General features: G+C 50.8%; 7 protein-coding genes across 7 annotated transcripts; 3 read left to right on the top strand and 4 right to left on the bottom strand.

Annotated features, from left to right (window-relative positions):
• Positions 1–313: 313 nt before the first annotated feature.
• On the top strand, positions 314–2,682 carry M431DRAFT_483749 (hypothetical protein; the record flags this gene model as incomplete). The annotated part of the gene is made up of 3 exons (XM_024916147.1): positions 314–502; positions 669–1,859; positions 1,945–2,682. 3 exons carry the CDS (start codon positions 314–316, stop codon positions 2,680–2,682), a joined length of 2,118 nt encoding a protein of 705 aa, XP_024772282.1.
• A 675-nt stretch (positions 2,683–3,357) lies between these two features.
• M431DRAFT_509873 (hypothetical protein) lies at positions 3,358–4,267 on the bottom strand. The gene has a single exon (XM_024919374.1). It carries the CDS (start codon positions 4,202–4,204, stop codon positions 3,434–3,436), a length of 771 nt encoding a protein of 256 aa, XP_024772281.1. The 5' UTR covers positions 4,205–4,267; the 3' UTR covers positions 3,358–3,433.
• Positions 4,268–7,673: 3,406 nt separating this feature from the next.
• On the top strand, positions 7,674–8,917 carry M431DRAFT_466804 (hypothetical protein). The gene is made up of 3 exons (XM_024915399.1): positions 7,674–7,807; positions 7,874–8,025; positions 8,140–8,917. Exons 2-3 carry the CDS (start codon positions 7,875–7,877, stop codon positions 8,811–8,813), a joined length of 825 nt encoding a protein of 274 aa, XP_024772280.1. The 5' UTR covers positions 7,674–7,807; position 7,874; the 3' UTR covers positions 8,814–8,917.
• A 103-nt stretch (positions 8,918–9,020) lies between these two features.
• M431DRAFT_90528 (hypothetical protein) lies at positions 9,021–11,958 on the bottom strand (the record flags this gene model as incomplete). The annotated part of the gene is made up of 2 exons (XM_024924156.1): positions 9,021–11,384; positions 11,461–11,958. 2 exons carry the CDS (start codon positions 11,956–11,958, stop codon positions 9,021–9,023), a joined length of 2,862 nt encoding a protein of 953 aa, XP_024772279.1.
• A 767-nt stretch (positions 11,959–12,725) lies between these two features.
• Positions 12,726–14,750, top strand: M431DRAFT_89744 (hypothetical protein; the record flags this gene model as incomplete). Its single annotated transcript, XM_024924055.1, has 1 exon — positions 12,726–14,750. The coding sequence occupies one exon, from the start codon at positions 12,726–12,728 to the stop codon at positions 14,748–14,750; it is 2,025 nt and encodes a 674-aa protein (XP_024772278.1).
• A 993-nt stretch (positions 14,751–15,743) lies between these two features.
• Positions 15,744–17,042, bottom strand: M431DRAFT_90652 (hypothetical protein; the record flags this gene model as incomplete). The annotated part of the gene is made up of 3 exons (XM_024924172.1): positions 15,744–16,414; positions 16,600–16,773; positions 16,937–17,042. 3 exons carry the CDS (start codon positions 17,040–17,042, stop codon positions 15,744–15,746), a joined length of 951 nt encoding a protein of 316 aa, XP_024772277.1.
• A 1,808-nt stretch (positions 17,043–18,850) lies between these two features.
• M431DRAFT_90703 (hypothetical protein) lies at positions 18,851–19,788 on the bottom strand (the record flags this gene model as incomplete). Its single annotated transcript, XM_024924177.1, has 3 exons — positions 18,851–19,265; positions 19,330–19,542; positions 19,625–19,788. 3 exons carry the CDS (start codon positions 19,786–19,788, stop codon positions 18,851–18,853), a joined length of 792 nt encoding a protein of 263 aa, XP_024772276.1.
• Positions 19,789–22,054: the final 2,266 nt, after the last annotated feature.

Genomic DNA, 22,054 nt, shown 5'->3' with positions numbered 1-22,054 from the left:
CTTCTCTCTCCTTTTCCTCGTTCCCTCTTTTTTCCTTTCCTTGTTGCATGATAGACTTAGAAATACAGATAGAGGGGAATCCGGTATAGAGGGGCTTCATCTCCGACATTTTCCAGGCGTTTGCTCTTTTTTGGCGCTTTTTTTTTTCGTCCCCCCGTCGTACCAGACCCCGATTTTCCCACTTATCCAGCTCCACAGCCTCGCCGTTTCTTCCTCCACAAGAAGCCAACAACTTTTATCCCGTCTTCCCCGCGGGCATTTTTTTTGTTTGTTTTTTTGGAGCAGAGATTCGGATTTGCTACTTTTCTCCAAGATGGCGAGCGTTTCAACCGTCAAGGAAGCTGTCAAGGAGAGCCTGGTTGGCGGCGAGGAGCCTGCGCAGCTCTCGGCGCAAACCAAGGCTCGCTTCAACAGCCATGCGATCAAGGACCCTGAGACAGGCGAGCTGTACCTAGGACCGGACGAGTTTATCAATGCGATTGCGCCCAAGGACGAGGACTATGTGAGTTTGCCATTGAGTTCATGTTTCTCTTCTCCTTTGTCTTTTTCCCTCCATTCTCCGACTTTTTGGAGGCCCCTTTTCCTTTTTTTCGCTGTTTGTATGGAGATCGGAGTCATATCGGTGCAGTTGCGGGACCAGTGACTAACAAAGCATCGCATGCAAACAGCACAAGATCAAACGGGAACAATATTCGATCCTCTTTGGCGTCGCCGACAACAAAGGCACCGGCCGCGTCTCGTTGACCGACTGGAGTGTCTTTGAGAACCTCCTGCTCAAGCCCGACGCCGAATACGAAATTGCCTTCCGACTGTTCGACGTCGACCGCACCGGCATTGTCAAGTACGACGACTTCAAGCGCCTCTACGAGCTCAACAAGGGCCCCGAAAACATCCCCTTCGATTGGGACTGCGAATGGGCCAAGCTGTACATTGGCACCAACAAGAACCGCCACCACCTCAACTATGCGCAGTTCTCGCAGATGCTGCGTGGCCTCCAGGGCGAGCGCATCCGACAGGCCTTCCACCGCTTCGACAAGGATGGCGACGGCTACATTAACCCGGAGGACTTTGAGCGCATCATTCGCGAGACGGCGAGACACAAGCTGTCGGACCACTTGCTGAACAACCTGCACACTCTCTGCAACATCTCGGCCAGCAGCAAGGTCTCCTACGCCAACGTGCGAGCCTTCCAGAATATGATTATGGAGATGGACCTGGTCGAGGTGATTTTGCGCCGCGCCGTCTCAAAGACCAAGGATGGTAAGATTACCAGGTCCGAGTTCATGAACGAGGCGTCCGGCCTCACGCGATTCGGTCTCTTCACACCAATGGAGGCCGACATCCTCTTCCACTTTGCCAGCCTGGACGAGCCTTCTGGTCGACTGGGCCTACGCGACTTTGCCAAGGTTCTGGATCCCTCATGGCGCAACCCCATGTACGACGTTTTGGACACCGCCAGCCAGACTGTCGATAAGGTCGCTTCCAAGGGCAGTGCCGTCTTGCACCAGGTCCTTGAGTCGGCTTACAACTTTGGTCTGGGCAGTTTGGCTGGTGCCTTTGGTGCCTTCATGGTGTACCCCATCGATCTTGTCAAGACCCGTCTGCAGAACCAGCGTGGAGCGCAGCCCGGACAGCGCCTGTACAAGAACTCCATCGACTGCTTCCAAAAGGTTATTCGCAACGAAGGTGTCCGCGGCCTGTACTCTGGTGTCCTGCCCCAGCTGGTTGGTGTTGCGCCAGAGAAGGCCATCAAGCTGACGGTGAACGATTTGGTGCGCGGTCGTTTGACTGACAAGCAAGGAGGCATTCCTTTGTGGGCCGAGATTGTCGCCGGTGGTACTGCCGGTGGTTGTCAAGTGGTACGTTTGGAACATCTGACCCTTACTGTAACCATACCATTATGCATGAGCTCCAACCTAACTAACGTTCTTTTTTCTAATCTAGGTCTTCACAAACCCTCTCGAGATTGTCAAGATTCGTCTGCAGATCCAGGGCGAGGTCGCCAAGACTGTCGAGGGCACGCCCAAGCGATCGGCCATGTGGATTGTCCGCAACCTCGGTCTCGTGGGTCTGTACAAGGGCGCGTCTGCCTGTCTGCTGCGAGACGTCCCCTTCTCGGCCATCTATTTCCCCACGTACAGCCATCTCAAGAAGGATTTCTTTGGCGAGTCGCCGACCAAGAAGCTGGGCGTCGTGCAGCTCCTGACTGCTGGTGCCATTGCCGGTATGCCCGCGGCCTACCTGACGACGCCTTGCGACGTCATCAAGACCCGTCTCCAGGTCGAAGCTCGCAAGGGCGAGGCTTCGTACAACGGACTGCGACACTGCGCACAAACCATCTGGAAGGAGGAGGGCTTCAAGGCCTTCTTCAAGGGTGGCCCGGCTCGTATCTTCCGATCATCGCCCCAGTTCGGTTTCACCCTGGCCGCGTATGAGGTTCTCCAGACTATGCTGCCCATGCCCGGATCGGCGCAGAAGGACAAGGTGCACCTCGGCATGTCTGATGCTCTGTCTTCGTTGAAGTCGAAGCAGCTGGACTCCAGCCCCTTTGCCCGCAGCAGGAATGCGCTGAAGATCATCCTCGACCTTGACGAGGACTTTGGCAAGGTGAAGCTGCCCAACGAGAAGGGATGGAGATCGCTGCCCAAGATCATTGGTGGTGGTGGCCAAGCCGCGCAGTAAGGAGAGAATTGACGACGTGAAGTGGAATACAAGAAAGTGCAAAGAAGAAGAAAAAAGAAAAAAGACGTGCATCGTCGAACTTACACTCGAGGGGAGCAATGTATGATTTCTCTCCGATGATACGATGCATCAGAATAGGCGTTTGGGTGAAAATACTGCATCACGAAAGGGGCGAGTTGTTTGTATACTTGCTTCTATTGTTTTTTAATTCCTATTCTACCTTTCCGTTTTCTCAGAACCCTTTTATTCCCTTGTGTTTCTATCAACACGAACCCGAACCGTGTGTACCCAGAAGAAAAGAAGAAAAAGAAAGAAAATAAGACCATGAGGGATATAGAAAGAGAAGAGCTAAGGACAAGGGATATCTTGCGCGCAAAAAGGAAAGGATATGACGCTTGTTGTGATTCTTTTCTTGGTTTGCCTCTGCGGCTGTTGGTTTTTTTTCCTCCGTCGAATGTATGAGATGACCTTTTAGACCTAGACATGGGATACAGGACTAGAGGGGGGCTGTATAGCCAAGGCAAAAAGAAAAAAAGAGGAATTTGTTTGGAGGAGGAGCCTTAGAGGACTTTTGATTTCGAAAAGAGAAGTGGGTGTTTTGATGGGTAGATGTATAGCGATACCTAGTTTTCAACGCAACATAAAAGTGTTTTCGTTTTCTTTGACCCTGTTTTCGACACATTAGCCAATTGTCAATTGCGACGAATGAATCAACAGGGTGGTTCGCATACCTAGATAGGCATATCTCTCTTTACTCTTGCTTCTCGATCTGCGGTATTGATGAGCGGACGAGATTTGCGTGTCCGCTCCAGATGTGCGCCCAGGGAGAGTCTTCCTGTGGCTCATAGGGGGCAACTTCAGCTCCCACGGGATTCGTCATGGCATTGACCAGCCAGGCAATGTAGTGTTCAAAGCCAGTCGTGCTGCCACTAATATAAACGTTCTTGACGCCTCGCACCGCGTCAAACACCGCCAGGTTGTTGCAGTCGACGCCCAGGAACATGGACTGGACGAGGTCGATAGAGAGCTCGTCCAATCCAGAGAAAGATTCCGCGACAGCCTTGCGGTCGTATGGCAGGGGCAAGTCCAGACGAACTTGGACGTGGAAGCGGTGGATAAGGGGCACCAGCGTCTTGGCCTCTCGCATAGGAGGATACCAGTTGCGCAGACGAGGGAATGTCGCGAGCAGGGTTGGGTGTGCGACGAACATGTTTGACGAGTAGAGGAACGGCGTGGCCTCCCAGTTGATCTGGCGGTTTGCGAGGAGGATTGCGGGATAGACGTGCTCGGAGGGCTGGGCGTAGGAGGAGAGGTGGTGGTGGGAGGAGGATTTTGGGTGAGGCGGGATGGAGAGGAGGTGGTCGTAGATTTGGAAGCGGAGCTCCAGGGGGAGGGACATGAAGCCGACTTTTGGTGTTGATGATGGTGATGGGGGCATCTCTGCTGGTGTTGTTTGTGCGGTTGGGGCAGCAGACATTTGGGAGCTGCGTTTTATTGATTCGACGTAGCTGAGATAGCTCATTGTGTTGGGATTTGGTGTAAGTGGTTGTATATGTGGTAATATGATGTAAATCAAGTTTGATGGCACGAATATATCTGGTTGTTGTCAAGTGTGTATCAAACAAAAGATGTATATGTAAGAGATGTAAGTGATTCTTCTTTAGTGTATATGGATCTAAAGCACAAGAGTATATACAACGAGGGAGGCAATGCTTATTTAAATCACTTCTCGCCCAGAGCTCAAGCTGCCCAGGAATAGACTCAAGTTAGCCTGTCCGTACATCGGAAACCCACAAATAAAATAAAACGGCGTGTTCACACCGTGAGCCTCACACGTCGCAAAAGCCGAGGGAAAGGGAAGGAAAAGCCAAAAGGGAAATAAGGGATGTCCACCATATCCGGGTGGCAGCGCCGGCCAGCCAATGGAAAAACGCCCGAGGGAGAAAGACAAGCAACCATGTAAGAAGTAAAGCAGGCGAATCAACGGTGGAGGCTTCAGCCCGTTTGATTGAATTGGATGGGCTAGGATGGAGACCAGGGCAAGTAAACGTCACCGGCATTCGAGGTTTGAGTAGACGCTCGGGTCGGCCGTTTGGGAGCGGGACGCAGGTGTTGTCGGGTTGGGCTTAGGCTGTGGGAGTGGCGTTGTTTTTTTTTTCTAGGGGTCTGGTCGAATGTTGTTTACGTTTGATGCGTTAGTGGCATGCGGCGGGTGTTAGTCTGGCCCGATTCTGACGATGGAGAGGTGGCTAGGGTGATGCAACGATGGCTGATGTATGACAGGGGGGTGTGATAGTATGTTGTGTCTGTATGGTTACGTCGTTGTGCTTGTACAGTAAAGATTTCTATTGTTATGTGCATGAATATGATTGAATGAATGAGTTGTTGGTTGCTTGTCTGCCTAGTCGTGGGGTGAATACAATCAATACAATACGTGTTAAGTGTGTGTAGTTGGTTGTGCTAGTGTTATTTACACGTCAAGTCTGCTGATGCTCTTTGCCCGACAACGAAGAATCTCCGATGATAAGGGAGCAATAGGGTTCGCAAATTGCTTACTGGTTCGGACTGATCTGGGTACTGCTGACTTTGCTAGTCAGATGTTGGTGAAAGTGAAAAGTTTAGTAGCGGAGCTTGTTCTCGTTCAATCTCATGTAAGCATTCTTAGGAGATGAACTTTAGTGATGATCTTAGTGAGGAGCAGGATGTTAGTTGATGACATGGACTCGGGGACCCAGCTTCCGCAAAGCATATTGAAAGGGCAATCATTCCGTAGCTACCTAATACGAGTAGATAGTTAATGCCTTTGATAGGGGTAAATAGATAGATACTGTGCATGGTTCAAGGTGGATTCTTGTCTCATCAAGGGCAATCGTGCATTTACATTTGCATATTGATTGACTGACATCTTGGCAGCTGGAAAGCCACAGCCAGCCACTTTTCTCGCAATACTCCGTAGTCTAGCCTTGATGCGCCATCTCCATCTATCAGCCTTGGGCATTCATTCCTCCATCCCTTTTACCTCAGCTGGCTACTAAGTCACCCAAAACGGGCAGCATTCATCAAAAAGGATCAAGACTACTGCACCATCGCGGCCAAGACGACAGCTGAACTCTCGAGGCCTCACGCATCTGCGCATCCTTATTCGCTGGCTATAGCTGACAGCACTTGGACGCATCCAGACGACGATGGATGAGCTACGCCCCAACAAGCAAGTCTCAAAAAAAGTCATTAAAAATTTACAGTCAATACAAAAGAGACAGCGGTCCGCTATTTCTGCCTTATTTGCTGTGCTAGTGCATGTTGCCATCCTTGGATCTGCGACAACCGTCGTCCGATCACGCCAAGCCTCACACCATTGCCACTCCCGCTGATAGCGAATATCTCGGAAACGGTGGACCGACAAGGAGACTCTTGGCAGGAAAAACACGCGAGATACGCGGACATGCACGCACGATGCCTGGGCCTGGCCTTGTTTTCAATGCCGAGGATACAGTAAAAAGGGGCTGCGGAATGTAACGCAAGAAAGAAAAAATGATTATCTTCTTTTTCTGTTCTTTTTTCTCTTTTGGTGAGTGTTTGATACTGTACTCGTATCGGTCCGTGTGATCCGAGCTGTATCGAGTACCCGCCAGCTGCAGGAGTTTATCTGCTTACAAGGCTGAACACTGCTTGTTACTTGTACATACACACACACACATGGATGTATGTATCATGCAGCAATACGTTGGGTAGAATTCCAGAACAAAGGAGATTTTCTCGGTGAGCCGATTCCGAAGGTTGATATGCCCGGGGTGTTCGGATTGATGGATGGGTGGGTATTCAAGTTGTGTTCCGAGTGACGGAATTTAATGAATGGGAATGACTCGATGAGTCTCGGTATAGCGGTGACTGAATGACTGTCAAGTGCCGCTATCATGGCTTTGATGGCAGTCGAGTTCGGCTTTGCAGACAAATTTTATTCCGAACATGGTGAGCCGGTGGCTGCTGATATCAACACGAGCTGCTCCTTTACCAGCCAGTCCAACACCCTTTTTTTTAATTCCCGTCTGCCACCGACTACCGTCAGGATAGCCGTGTTACCGAGTTTTGGCCATGACTTTTCGTGTAAACGCTAATTATAGTTGATGGTGAAGTTGTCGTGTGGACTATTCACGGGATATGTTACGAATGGACAAGGTAAAGCCGTAAGTGGTAAAATTTGACAAACATGTGCACATAGCACACTATGACTATAATGCTCTAGTCTGTTGAGATGGCCATGCCGGATCTCTTATGAAATTGTCAAGACGCATTTCTATTGAGATACTAAGAGAAGGTAATACCAGCTGAAGACCCCTTCAGTAAATCCAGACTCAAGCACCAATATGCTGACGTCACTTAGGGTACTGGGAGGACAGAGCTCGCATATGAGATCAATTCCTCACAATGGTGGCTTTGAGTGTATTTTAAGTTATCCGAGTTCTTTCTATAAAAACTCCTGTGATAATTTTGTGATGTTCAACTGTTTTGCACTTCTTCTAGGTTAGGCCACAGGCGGCTACTGCCTTGCCAGGTCCCTTAGTACAGCAACTTATACGGGGTACTTTCATTGCCCGTCTCGATACTTTACCCCCACAGAGCACATAGTGCATCACAGGGTACCATTTCTAAAATCTAAAGTACCTTATACCTGCATACTTGGTCATCGAAGCTGGAAATGATGCAATCGCGTCTCTGCTCGCAAAATGTCATCGCAGCGCATCGCATCGCATCGCGCAAAAAGCAGGCGCACACAAAGTACCGCTCCATACCCCTCAAGCTGCAATCGGTACCTCGTTAGATCCTTCCCAGCGCGAGACCACGGGACTTTTGTCATCCCTCCATATTAGGTACTCGCACCTGATTTTCCACCCTCAACCTCCAATTTCTCCCTCGTCAAAGCAAACGAATAACAGATCGAAATCCCGAACTCGATACCGAATAACCTTCGTCGTCACCTCTTTTGACATCCTCAAAAAAAAAAAAAAAAAAAAAAAATACGCCGCTGCCGGACCGATCCGGGACGGTGGCTTGCATCAAGACATATCATCGCCAGGTACTTCCGGCGCCTCAATAACCTCCAGGCCCGAAAGCCGTCATCGCATCGGCAACACCGTTAGTTAGCAAAACGTCAACAATAAACAACAAGGGCAGAGGAACAAGACAAACAAACCATGGCCGCATTCCTGCCCTTGCTTGCCTCCCTCTTTGGCTGGATCTACACGCTCGCCTGGAGCCTCTCCTTTTACCCCCAGCCGCTGCTCAACTGGCAGCGCCGCTCCACGTCCGGCACCACGGCCGACTTTCCTACCCTCAACATCATTGGTATGTTGTTCCAAGTGCGCTGGTTTGGTCTTCTCCTCCAAAATGCGCCCGTTGTCTCACATCATCATACTCCATCGATGATCAGCTAACCTCCTCCTCCTTTGTGTGCTCCAGGTTTTGCCGCGTATCTCGCTTCCAACGTCGCCTTGTACTACTCCCCCGTTGTGCGGAGCCAGTACGCCGCCCGCCATAACGGCTTGCTCCCCACCGTCGCCTTCAACGACATCACCTTTGCGCTGCACGCCCTCGTCCTCAGCATCATCACCGCCTCGCAGTATCTCCTCCGCCCGCTCTGGGGCTTCGAGCCTAGCGCTGGCACCCGCCCTAGCCGCTTCGTCACCGGCATCATTGCTGGCTCTGCGCTGGGCCTCCTCATCACCTGGATCATTGTGGGCGCGACGCCGTCTGGGAATCCGGCTACCGACTGGTGCGACCTGGATATTGCATACGCCGTCGGTTATGTCAAGCTCTTGGTCTCGCTGGTCAAGTACACGCCGCAGATCCTCGCAAACTACCGCAACAAGAGCACGCGGGGTTGGAGCATCTGGCAGATCATCCTCGATATCGTCGGGGGATTCTTGAGCTTGGCCCAGCTCGGCATCGATGGCTACCTGCAGCACGACTGGAGTGGCATTACGGGCAACCCGATAAAGCTGGCGCTTGGCAACTGCAGCTTGGTTTTTGACACCATCTTCATCTTGCAGCACTACGTCATTTACCGAGGCAAGGAGACCAGCGATGAGGAACAGAGGCTTCTTCCAGATGAAGAGAGGAGGCACCGTGATTAGATTAGATCCCAGACCACGCCGTTTTTTGATTGCAGACTTAGATTTTGTGGTGCTTTTAAACAAAGGGCGCCGCCTAATACCCACTGAGCAAGAGTAAGAAGAGGCTGGCTACCTGCAGTAAATATGCCATGTCATACATACATGTCCATTGTCTATAAGATCTACGGAGTTGGGGTATCCGTTCTATCGTGTCACACAGGCGCTGCTCTATAGTACAAAGTTGATAACTTTTCCCCCGTCCACGGGAATCGTCCTCCTGGCCGATCGCACATTGTATTTACCCTCGCCAAACCGGCTCCTACCTTCTTCCGTCTCCAGGATCGCATCCACCAGCCAGTCGCGCAGCGCATCGCCTTGCAAGTCGCTGGGCGGGCGCGGGATGGTCACCGTAGCGCGCAGCTTGCCATTGATTTGCACGGCGCACTTGATATGCACCGCCTGGAGCATCGGCAGGCTGCCGTCCTGAACGGGGAAGCTAGTCGTCTTGAAGATGGAGCCGCTGGACGGGTGAAGAAGGCTCCAGCACTCCTCTGCGAAAGCGGGCGTGATGGGCGCCATGAGGCGCACAATGGCGTCTGCCACCTGCCTCCTGATGCCCTGGTCTGCGTGTTTCTGCTGAACAAGCTCATTGGTGAGCGTCATGAGATCCGACACCACCGTGTTGAGCGCATAAATCTTGTCGTAGCCCCTCGTGATGGATTCAATCTTGTTCTGCGTCTCGCGCCAAAGCGCAGTCTCAGAATCCCACTTGGATAGCTTCTCTTTGTCGTTGCTCGGGGGCGACGACCCTCGCTTGGCGAAATACTCCTTTGCAGGCAGCGACTCCTCCGGCGACTTGGCGAGTGCCACCACCTGGTCGTGGAGCTTCTGGAGCCAGCGAGTGACGCCGGATATCTTGGACTCGTCCCAGTTGAGTACATCGGCGACGGGCGCTTGGAAGAGCATGTGCGCGCGCGTTGGATCGACGCCGTATTTGGATGTGAACTCAGTGGGGTCTACTCCGTTGTGCTTCGACTTGGACATCTTCTCAAAGGCCACTGTAGTAGGTTCTCCTGTGGTCACGACGAGAGGATTCGATGGATCTGTCAAGTCCACCTCGTCCGGCTTGAGGAACTTGCCCGACTTGGGGTCGATGTAGGTCTTGCCATGGACCATGCCCTGGGTAATAAGGCGCTTGAATGGCTCGGCAGATAAGGCGTCCGCTTGGGAGTACTGAGGGAGGAGTGGTGTAGTGGCTAGGAACTTGAAGATGAAGCGGGCATACAGAAGATGAAGAATGGCATGCTCAACACCTCCAATATAAATGTCCACAGGTAGAGCTTTGCCTGCCTCGGGGGAGAAGAGCTGATTTGGATTTTGCGGATCGGCAAACCGAGCGTAGTACCAGCTTGAATCGACAAAGGTGTCCATGGTATCGGTGTCTCTCCGAGCTGGGCCGCTACATTTAGGACACTCAGTCTTGACAAAGTCAGGCGCTGACTCCAGCGCATTGCCCGCCTTGCCCTGTGCCCAGTGGTTGTCCACCTTGGGCAGAAGAACGGGCAGCTGCTCGTCCGGTACGGGCACGGGGCCGCAAGAATCGCAGTGAATGATGGGTATGGGAGCGCCCCAGTACCGCTGGCGACTAATGAGCCAGTCTCTCAATCGCCATTTTGTGCCGGGCTTCGCAAGCTCTGCGCCTTCAAGCATCCGGATCATCATATCTCCCGCTTCCTTGGAGTGTTTGCCTTCGTAGATGCCGCTGTGCTCTGTCATGTAACCGTGTTCAACGTATGGCTCGTTCTCTAAAACCGTGGTTGATTCGTCCTCGGACGCGGTCAGGACCATTCGAATGGGTTGATCGATGTTGTGCTCTCGCCAAAAGGCATGATCCCGGGTGTCGTGTCCGGGCACGCCCATGACGGCCCCTTCACCGTAGTCGCCCAATACATAGGAGGCCACATAGATGGGCAGCGATTCCTTGGTAGCATCCGGAGTCTTCTCGTGAAAGGCGAGAGGGTTGATGCCTCGAATATGCGGCAACAGATACCCGACTTTGGAGTCTGGGGGCAGTCCAGGGAGGGTGTCGAGGAACGCTTGTAGCTCCGGATCGTGTTTTGCTAGCTGGGCCACCACGGGATGATTGGAGGCGAGGGCAAGATACTGGACCCCAAACAAGGTGTCGGGCCGGGTCGTAAACACTTCGAGGGCGGTATCAATCTTGATCCTACCAAGAGCCATTAAGGGGAACTTGACCACAGCACCGGTTGACTTTCCCAGCCAATTTCTCTGCTGAGAGATAACATGCTCTGGCCAAGCACCGTCCTTGGCCAAGCTGTCGAGCTCTTTCAGGAGCTCCTCGCTAAACTCGGATATGCGAAAGAACCATTGTTTCAATTTTCGCTTCTCGACTTTGGCGCCTGATCTCCACGAGAATCCGTTTGCATCCACCTGTTCGTTTGCCAGCACTGTCTTGTCCACCGGGTCGTAGTTGACCTCGGCCTCAGCTTGATATGCCAATCCGCGTTCGTGAAGCAGCAGGAATAGTTTTTGCGTGTGCTTGTAGAAATCCGGATCGCAAGTTGTCAATTCCTAAATATGGTTTCCTGTTAGCCCAATTCTATCTATACTGGCCGTGTTCACGAATGCATCATGAAGTAACACTTACTCGTGACCAGTCCCAGCTGCCATTCATCACGTCAAGCTGGCTCTTCATTTTGGTAATGTTGCTCTTAGTCCAGCCATCAGGTGGAACACCTCTCTCCAGGGCGGCATTCTCAGCGGGCAGGCCAAAGGCATCCCAGCCCATTGGCAGCAGCACCTTGTCGCCCTTGAGGGTGTGGTATCGAGCAATCACATCGGCAATGGTGTACACTCGGAGGTGGCCAAGATGGAGGGTGCCGCTGGGGTACGGGAACATGGGCAAGATGTAGCTATGCTTTTGGCCATCCGACGATGCGGCGGCATGAGGCTCGCCATTCGTAGAGTTTTGGTCCCAGACCTGGCGCCATTTCTTGTCCAGAGAAACAAGATCTACTGCATACCATCTCCGGGCCAAACGTCGAGGGTCGTGTCGCGTGAGGGCAGATGGCCGATTTATCGCCCCATTAGCACCAGCTGCTATATACCGGCGGCAAGGAGCCAGGCCGGCTCCTCTGAGGCTCATACGGCTGCCATGAAGCATGTGCATTATGGTACGGTCATATTGCGGCGTCAAGTCTCCCGCAATAGTCTTTGTGGTTGAGCAGAGACGAAGTGTGGAAGAAGAAGAAGAAGAGAATGTAGTGTCATAAACGGGATGGTTCGATGTCGATATGAAATCGCCGGACTTTTTTTGCACCAGCGGTTGTTATCGGAGCTCCCCCAGTGCTCTAACACGGCCCTGTAGGGGATCTGCGGATGCGTCATAGCGCTCCCCCAGTGCGATAGCGATAGCGACAACGGACGCAACCCCGCCATTGCTGCTGCTTAATGGCAGCTGCCCCGCCACCTTTGCGGCGGCATCGCAAAACTTTCTGCTTGCTCGTTTGTCCAGAGACTTGCAACTCTCTTGTTGGGTCAATTGACGCCTCTCTCTGGGCATCGGATACCGCGCTACGGACACTTCGTAGGCTTGCCGCATACCTACATCGTTTTCAATTGGCCAAATCTCCGGCAATTTGCAGCTCCCTTCGGCTGGAAAAACTGTAGCTGCGAGATAGTGCAACCCGACCGGCACAGACTTCAAGGGGGATTCTGATCTATCCATCCCGAGCATATCATCAGCCAGCAAACGAGTTACGCGCCGGCCTAACTCGACAATCATCGATCAATCCTCACTCGACCTTGAATTCCAACTGTTTTGCGTTCTTGTAGCGACACAAAACGAACGCTCGAACCGGCACCAACAATCTTTCAGGGCAGAATTTGGGCCTTCATTTATACCCAGCCAAAATGGACAAGATTACCGAGAAAATAGCGGCACTGCCGCCCGATGGGGAGTATTTCTCCCTCGAGTTCTTCCCTCCCAAGACGGCAATGGGATTCTCCAATCTGCGTGTTCGTCTTCAGCGAATGGAAAGAGCTCTGCGGCCTCTCTTCGTCAACGTCACCTGGGGAGCTGGCGGCTCAACATCGCAAAAGTCGCTTGAGCTGGCCGAGCTGTGCCAGCGCGAGATTGGCCTCACCACATGTCTCCACCTCACATGCACCAACATGAGCCAGGCCCTAATTGACCAGGCGCTGGAAGATGCGAGAGCACTGGGAATCCGCAACATTCTCGCCTTGCGAGGAGACCCGCCCCGCGCCGAGTACCGAGACGCCGACGAGCCGGACCAGACTGCTTCCGAGGAGTTTACATGGGCAATTGACCTTGTCAAGTACATTCGCAAGAAGTATGGCAGCTACTTTTGCATCGGTGTTGCTGCGTATCCTGAGGGCCATGGCGACGGAAGCCACCCCGAAGGCCAAAGCTTTGAACACGATCTCCCGTATCTCGTCGAGAAAGTCCAGGCTGGAGCAGACTTCATAATGACCCAACTATTCTTCGACATCGAGGCCTACGAAAAGTTTGAAACAACCCTGAGAAACCACCCTAGTGGCGCCTTCAAGACGATACCCATCTTGCCAGGCCTGATGCCCATTCAAAGCTATGCAATGATCAAACGCACGGCAAAGCTAAGCCACGCCAAGATACCGGAAGAGACTATGGCTCGCCTCAACGCTGTTAAGGGAGACGATGAAAAGGTCAAAATGGTCGGAGTTGACATCGTTAGCGAGTTAATTGGGCAGATTAGAGAAATCAAGAGCAGGACCCCGGGCCCCAAGGGCTTCCATTTCTACACGCTCAACCTCGAAAAGTCAATCTCTTTCATCCTCGAGAGAACCAAGCTGATTCCTGATGTCCCTGATGATGAGGAAGCCGTTGTCGATGAGCCTGTGGCAGCAGCGGCGCAATTGGTCGTACCAAAGATCAGCGTCAATGGTAATGTACCACCTCGCTCGTCCAGCCACGCACGCACGGGCAGAAGACAGTCCTCTGTCGGTTCGGACCCGCATAACCGTGTCATCGTTGGCAGGGCCGCCACGCACCCGGAGTGGGAAGCAACCAGCACAGAGGCTGGTATTCCCGCTGAAAGTGTCAACACTCGTGCAAACACATTGGCCATTTCTGAAGGCGAGGGCGCTCTTGGTCGTGAGGCGACGTGGGACGACTTCCCCAACGGTCGATTTGGTGATGCTCGCTCGCCCGCTTACGGAGAAATTGACGGCTACGGCGTCAGCATTCACATGTCCGTCACACAGGCCGTTAGACTTTGGGGACATCCAAAGGTAGCTAGTGACATTAATGACATCTTTGTGAGACACATTAGAGGAGAGATTTCCGCCATCCCCTGGAGCGAAGAAGACCTTCTTCCCGAGTCTTCCATCATCAAGTCCAAACTTGAGGCCATGAACAGAAAGGGCTGGTGGACTGTTGCTTCTCAGCCCGCTGTCAACGGCTTGCCGTCGACGGATTCCACCTTTGGATGGGGCCCAGCGTCTGGATTCGTGTTCCAGAAGTCATTCGTCGAGTTCTTCATCCCATCTGCCGACTGGAAGATTCTCTACGATAAACTCACATCTGCTGAAGTTGAGGAAGTGGTGTGCTTCTATGCCAGCAATGCTAAAGGCGACTTCATCTCATCCGATGCCAGCGGTGGCTCCGGTCGAGCCGTCATGAGCGCGAGTACGAATGCCGTGACTTGGGGTGTGTTCCCCGGTAAGGAGATTGTCACACCAACCATCATCGAAGAGGTCAGCTTCCGCGCTTGGAGCGAGGAGGCGTTTGATATTTGGGCCGAGTGGGCAAAGGTGTATGGACGAGGATCAGACAGCCAGAAGCTGTTGGACGAGATCAAAGAGGACCGCTGGCTTGTGAATATCATCCACCACGACTACGTGGACACGGAAGCTTTGTGGAGGTTGTTGATCGAGTAAGACGCGGTCACGGCTTCTTAGAGATGTTTTTGGAGTGAGGTAATGGATATAGGCGCTGGCAATTGTTAAAAGAAAGAACCAAATACCACGAAAAGCATCATTCGAATTATAAGAGAGAGAGTGTGTGTGAGAGGGGCTTATTAATCAACTTGTTCATCGGAGATGCGAGAGACGAGAGTTTGCAATCTCTTCATGCCTCAGACTCAACTCTGGCAAACAAAGCAAAACGAGAGAGGTAAACACCTTTTTAGATAAATCATGCGAGATACGCAGAGTTCCGAGTCAACAGGCAAGACTGCTCTCAACTCGAAGCCTGCACTATTCATTTTATATTTACTTTACGATCCACCGAACTTCATGTAAAAAGCATCATGTTTTGCTATTCGTCACTTTGGTCCTAGTTTGCTGTGTGTGAAGATCAAATCAACGAGTTACTCTTCTTCCATCATTCCCCTTATCGTCTTTGCTTCTTCATGCTCCAAAACCAGAGAGCACTGTAATAAATGAAAAAAGAAGAAAAAGAAAAGAAAAAACTATGACTCGAATGAACCGGTTTCCCCCAAGTCGTTGTTCAACAAAAGGGGGAGATGAAGTGACGCATTTGAGATTTTGAATGAAAAGCAAAGTCGTTAAAAACAAAAGGGTGTAGATGTGCCCATATGAAAATCGTGTAAGCAAAGAGAAGGGCAAAAGAAATTACCAGACATAAAAATAAGAGAAATACGCAGGTCTCTGAGAGGGAAACGAGTCAAAAGCAAAGTTCCTTTCCTCCGCCAACGCCGTGCATGCGCAAACCGTGGTCGCAGTACCTGTCCTTCATAATAGGTAACCACCAAGATCCGGTTTTCAAATATCAATCATCTCATCCATACGAGGATTTTTTTTCTTTCTTTGTTTTATTTTAGTGGGAGAATCTTCCACCCGCGATTCCGAACAGTGGAAACTGTCGAGGTGGAAAGCAGACAGAGAGCGTTCTCTATCATCCCTTCTTTTCTAAATCTCACCGTCGCCTAGCAAGTCATCGGCGTCACCCATCTGGAACGACTGCGAGACATAATGGCCCGAAGGCGGGTAGCTGACTGCAGGAGGTCCAGTGTTCATGCCAATGATCGGCCTGCCGCTGAACGAAGCTGGGACAGGCTGAACAGGCACGCTGACGGGGGAGAAGACGGAGGCAAAGTGGCCAACTGGGGCATCAGTCTCGGGCTGGGAATCGCTGGCATCGAGCAGCGCAGAAGCTTCAGCGATCGTAGCGGTGGCTTTGGCTGCGGCCCTGCGACCTGGAGTCCCGTTTCTCTGGCCCGGGAAGGCTCCTCCGGCCTTGGGCTTCTTGGTAGGCGTATCCTCGTGCTCGCTCCAGTTGTCAATGTCGGCGATATCATCCTCTTCTTCATCTGAAGAAGCTCGCTTGATAATGTCTGGCTGCTTGCGGCCGCGCTTTCGTCCAGTGCCAGTGCCGCTTCGACTTCCCGTGGCGCGAGCAGCAGTTGGCTTGGACGGCGTGGAAACGACACTGCCACCACCGCCGGAACCAAGATTGAGGCAGTTGGCGACATCACCGCCATCACTTTCGACCTTTCGGAGGGTGTCGGCGTCCTTTTTGAATGTACGAAACTGGAACTGAATACCATCTGGGGTAGACTGGCCAAAGTATTTGGCGATATCTGTAGAGACAATGGTTAGCTGTGTTCTGATAAGTCGATGAACAGATTGATGTTGTCCGACTCAAAGCAATGCAAAGATGTTGTAGATTGAAAGCAGGAGAGTGACGTTTTGAATGGGAAAATGACGAGTATGGGGGATCCATCTATTTCGGATCAAGAGTCAAGCGCCAGGGACCAAAGCATACTCTTCTTCTCCACGGCTTCCTGAGTAGCAGGAAGATCTCCGTCCGGGCAGATATTCTTGGGATCGAATCCCTGGTTGCGCCCTTCACGAATGATGACGGACTGTGCTCTGAGACGGCGGAATCGATGATTGAGAGCGTGCTCAGTCATGTCGGATCCATAGCAAGCAGCAATTTCTGGGACGAAGCGTCAACCTTCGCCCCAATAAAAACAATGATAAGATGAAAGGTGGCAGATGAAGCAGAAAGAGAACCCAGATTCAAGACCTTTCAATCATGGATTGGGGCAAGAGAAAGAGCAAACAGTACTGGTGATACATGAGAAAAAAGAGTTGCTTACCTTTGTAGTTCCATTTAACCTCGGGGTGAGCTGCGACAATGGCGCGTACCATACGGGCCTGGGCCTCGTAGGTTTTGTAGTTGGCCTTGGAACTGGCGGCAGGCATTTTGGTCTCGTTATGTTCTGATGGAGAGATCAATTGTTAGCAGCGAGTAGAGGCGATGGCGAGGTCGAATGACGAACGGTCAAGTTGGCTGAGACTGGAAATGGAGATCGCCGAACAATTTGGATGGAATAAAGATTGAACTGCGCAAAGCAATGATACTTGTTGATATTGAGAATAGGCAAAGGTAAAATGAAAAAATGACAGTGACGCACTAGGGTCTCTGCATCAAGAGAATCTTGCGGGCGGATGCGTGAAGGAGGAGGAGAGTTGAGAAGCAGCAGAGACGAAGAGCTGCTTAATTATGCAGATGGGGGTTGAAGCAGCTGGGTCACCTGACTTGTGCCAAAAGTTGAAGATGAAGTGACGAGAGGGCAAAGGCCAGAGTGAATGAGAGGTGAATCTGGTTGGGGGGACGAACCGTTGCCAGCTGGCAGAGGGCTGTCAAGCCAAAGGCGCGCAGGTGATGATTTCAGGGCGTGAAATTCAACGAAGTTTAAAAGGGAGTTATTTTTTAGATAGCGGTGGAGCTGAGATGCAACAAATGAAACGAAAGAAAATAGGTGTGATGGTTGATACTCAGATCCGGGCTTGAAGAGCATGGGTGGTTGAGGTGAAGATGCTGAACTTGAGACGCGGTATCAAAGGAAAAAGCAGCCTACCGAGAAACAAGGTTCGGCTCAACTAGGCATTTACCCGATTGGTTTTGAGAGCCGTTGAGGGCTTGAATAAGAATTAAACAAATCTGAGATGAAAGAGGATTGAATGGATGAATATGTATGGGTATAAAGACTGAAGACTAGAGTTAGTGGCTGGCTATGAGAGATCAATATGGGGTGTATAGCGACATACCTGGTATACTCGGAAAGCATCCAAAAGCGCAACGATGAGAGTTTTGTGTATGAATTCCAATATTGACAGGGATAAGGTAGCTGCCCGATGGAATGTCTATTGCATGACGATTATCCTGGAGAATCTTATACGGGCATCAATTAGCTTCTTCTTAGGCCAGAATACAATACAAAGTTTACAATCGCTCCGGGAATGAAATACAATAAGAGATACTAACCAGATGAGAGAAGGAGGAAAAAAGATAGAATCGAAAATGGCGAGAAACGAGTGAAAGGTGGTTGTATGGCTGCAGCTCGAGGTTCACCGCAGATGAACTTGGGCAGTACTTTCGCGTTCTCCTTTACGCGAACCGCGATTCGGCCCTAGCCGCAGCGGTTCCAAATGAGGAAAAAAAAGACCCAAGTATAAAGCGATAACAGGCTATCAATTTCGTCTTCTTCGCTGTATACGGCGCTTCGACACTCAGGAACACTTGATGTACTTTGGATGTACTTCGTATGTTGTATGCGACAGGGTTTCTCACCTTCTAGATGCGATGAGAAAGTCGGGGGGCTGGGAGTCTGTCCTGAGAATTTGGTGCAGAGCGCCTAAGGAGTGACTTTGGCGCTGAAATCGCATTAAGCAGAAAGCGACACATTAACGCATTTGGACGCTAATTACAATGAGAAGAAAGAATATCATGTATTTTGCTGTCAATTTTATTTCTATTTTCGATGTAGCTGCTATTTTGTGAGTTGTGGCTTTGCATTCACTTTCCGCTGCTCAGTATCGCGATATCTCATCTTAACGCTCTCAAAGTACAGAGCAGCAACCACGACAAAGATTGCAATGGGTGAATATATTCTAATCATAAGTCTATATAGAAGTAATACAGGTGCGTTCACACCCGGCCGACACCAGTACCAGCCATGGGGTTCATTAACATTAGTCTATTATATCCAAGTTCAACAGCACAGCGTTTATTTCCAACTCATTTCTTGAGACGGAATTTCTTGCAGCGGATGTCCCTTGACGGTAGCACCTCTGCCATCTCCGTAGAAAAAGTACTGGATTCCGAGGAAGCAGTCGCAGCAAGCCTGGAAGATGCCACACGCCTTGAATGCTAGCGGGATCTCGGTCGTGGCCGTAAAGAACCAGTAAATCTTCATGGCGTCACCTCCGATCCAACTAGCAAGCACGGACACTCGAAAGCCTTTGCAAGACTTGGATTGCGCATTGGCGATGATCTGCGGGATCGGAAGAATGGCTTCGACGGAGAGGCCGATGATTCCGACGAGCTCGGAATACGTGGGATAGTAGCCAGGTGTCATGCCGGACACGACAACTTCACCAGCGAGCAAGCCCATGAAGAGATAGACGATGAATTGCCAATATCTGCCCATTGTGTTAGCCTTTCCGATACTTCCAAGCGCTAGTTTGCTCTTTGGTGAGACTCAACGGTTTCGGCGATCTCCATTGCCAAAAGTTATACGGTCTTTGGGTAAAGACACCCTCTGGGGGAGCAAAAGGCAAGCCGGCCTCGCCGCCCTTGTTTGAAGGTGCAGGTCGGTGATCAAGAGCAATTTTGAGCAGCGCTACTTGCATTCCAACCATAATCAGAGACTGTATTAACAAGCTCGCATCGAATCGCGCGCCAGGCCAGTAAAAGATCCTATTCTCCCGCTCCGTGTTAGCCGTTGCGCCGGATTTGCCGGATAGTAGAGCCTTGAACTGGCTCATGCAAAAGGACGCACCTGAAGAACGATGCGACAAGCATAATCAGGGGAATGTCGAGAGAGAAGCCCGCGCTGGTCTTCTTGCGATGCATCGATACGGCCTGGTCGCCATAGGAGATGATGGGGGAGAGGATTAGGAAGAGCGGCGCGATATAGCCCGTCAAAGTCGCGAGCCAATGCATCATGGCGGATTATCGAGGTCGTAGGTTGCGAACAATTAAGGATGCGGTGTCGTCGTTCGGAACAGATGGATATCCAAGAAGTGGTAGCTAAAGAAGTGGCAGCGAGAATAAACGAAGGACACGCCGTGCTCCTCTGCCTTTCCGAAGAAGAGGACGGAAAATGGAATTGAATAGGTCAATTAAAAATATAACCGGCAGACCAAGCGCGCCGAAAAGTCAAGAGAAAAGAGAGGCGATTCGGGAAATGAATAGCAAAAGCGGTAAAAGACGAAAGCGAAGTTTAAGATTGCTGGTGAGATGGATTCGGAGCAACAGGGGAACAGGTGCAGAATGACCGCATCGATCGGCGTTAGAGCAGTACCTGGGCTTGGCGCGGTGCTTGGCGAGCTGGGCAGGTACAGCCCTACTGTCTTTAATTAGCATCGTCAAAGTTCTGGAGTCAGCCCTGATTCGCTAGCCTTGTATAAACTCATAGGCTAAGCAAACCTAGAGCAAATACGGCTTCATTCAGCATGGCCCATTGGATATGCTTTATCTTGGTATTAATGAATGGAATAAGGTATCAGCATATGCATAATAAAGGGAGCTGCCATTCAGCGCCTCAGGCTTGCTATCCGACATCCGTCATCTCAAAATTTAAGATAGTGATAATAGCAGATACGATAAGCATACAGCTACAGAAGCAGATACTAGAAGAAAGCAGCGATAATAGCAGATATCAAAAGAGGGTGCTAGTCGCAGCAGATACCCAAAGAACCGGGCATCTACAAGTACTTTGCTTACTTCGGTAAGTCCCATTAGAGTACCTGGTCAAAGCCTTTTCCTCGCATCCCTTTCCCAGACTTGAACTTGATGCTGTCGCTGGCGTGCTGGATAGTCAAATTGGGGCACTGGATAGCACTCCCATAATTTTAGAAGCTATTCAATCTGGTGATCTTGAAAATTTGGTCCAGAGAGGTACAATTAGTCCATTTGCTGATTTACAATGGAACCTTGAAGTTACAGCCCAGGTACGTACCCACTGGGGAGTACAATGTCTCAGAGTCACGAGGCACCACCTTCCTGTATTGACCCCATGTCTAGTCAGTGAGTGAGAGCCTCCAATCTTTTCCCCCTTTCTCTATTTCTCTTTTCCTATCCCTCTCCTTATCCCATCCCAGCAAACGCCAGGGTCTCTGATCCGGCCAAATTGATCAATGACATATTATTGATTCGGTTGCCAGATCAACTTCATCCGCCATGACGCGAAACGAATATCCGGCAATCGTCTCCCACTTTCAAGGGCAAGGAGAAAATACAATCATTAATGCTTCCAACGGCGTTGCAATGAATGAGTTTCCGCCCATGATTTGCTAGAGGTACATTTCAATACCCCCACGATAAGGGTCAGCAGCTTCCTGGATATCCAGTCTTCGCTGATGTGGGGCAAATGCCTTCATTCAACGAAGAGTTCCAGTACATCCTACAAGATCATGGGATAGATATGGTAAGCAAAGTAATGATCGCATCTATCTGGCAATGTTTGTATGCTAACTTGGTAGCGAATAGCACACAACTCCCATGGGCTCTGGCATAGAACGAATAGCCGGGAGCTCAGGTTGTCTCAGTTGGTCACGGATCTTGGACCCAACGGCTATGCTCAAACTCTCCAATGAGTTGAGAATATCAACCCTGCTCAACTGAAATTATTCGCTGTCGTTATGGAGTAGTCGCACGTTTATATCGGCAAGACCATGTCCCGGTGTCTGTACCTTCATCTCATTAATCCTAAGACAGACATGAGATGGCTGGTCACTTACTCCTCATTTGCCTCCCTCGAGTATGCCAATATCGCCAGTCGTCTCAACCAAGAAGTTTAACTGTGTCGCCAATGAGACTCGGTAGTGGATCTGGGAAGAGATGTCTACTTACAACTTGACGACGACGACGACGAGGTCCTTGTTTTATTGCCTATCCGCCGGATGATGAAGCTCGAAACGATATTTTCTGGGCAAATGTCAAAGCCGTCAACAGGATAGGTGCTATAATCTATATTCAGAATCAAGACAAGGCATGCCCGCTTCCCTTTCTATACTCTGCACATTATCTCAACGATCACAACAACGTGGCTTGGAGTAACAGAAGTATCGTCCTTGGCATGAGTGGATTCGATTCCCATATCCTCTTACAAGATATTTCTAGAGCGCTTGTTATATTTGCAATGGCGCTTGCAACAACCGTCTCCTACCGACATCTTGTCAAGTCGAGCACCACTTTGGCGACTGGA

The sequence above is a fragment of the Trichoderma harzianum genome (genome assembly GCF_003025095.1).
Source record: "Trichoderma harzianum CBS 226.95 unplaced genomic scaffold M431scaffold_9, whole genome shotgun sequence".
Lineage (NCBI taxonomy): Eukaryota > Fungi > Ascomycota > Sordariomycetes > Hypocreales > Hypocreaceae > Trichoderma > Trichoderma harzianum.
This window is presented reverse-complemented; position numbering and strand designations above follow the sequence as displayed.

Bases quoted from the DNA above. Each gene is read 5' to 3' on its own strand.
- M431DRAFT_509873 (XM_024919374.1), bottom strand. From the start codon at position 4,204: ATGAGCTATCTCAGCTACGTCGAATCAATAAAACGCAGCTCCCAAATG.
- M431DRAFT_466804 (XM_024915399.1), top strand. From the start codon at position 7,875: ATGGCCGCATTCCTGCCCTTGCTTGCCTCCCTCTTTGGCTGGATCTAC. The intron at 8,026-8,139 runs GTATGTTGTTCC...TGTGTGCTCCAG, and splicing joins TCCTACCCTCAACATCATTG to GTTTTGCCGCGTATCTCGCT.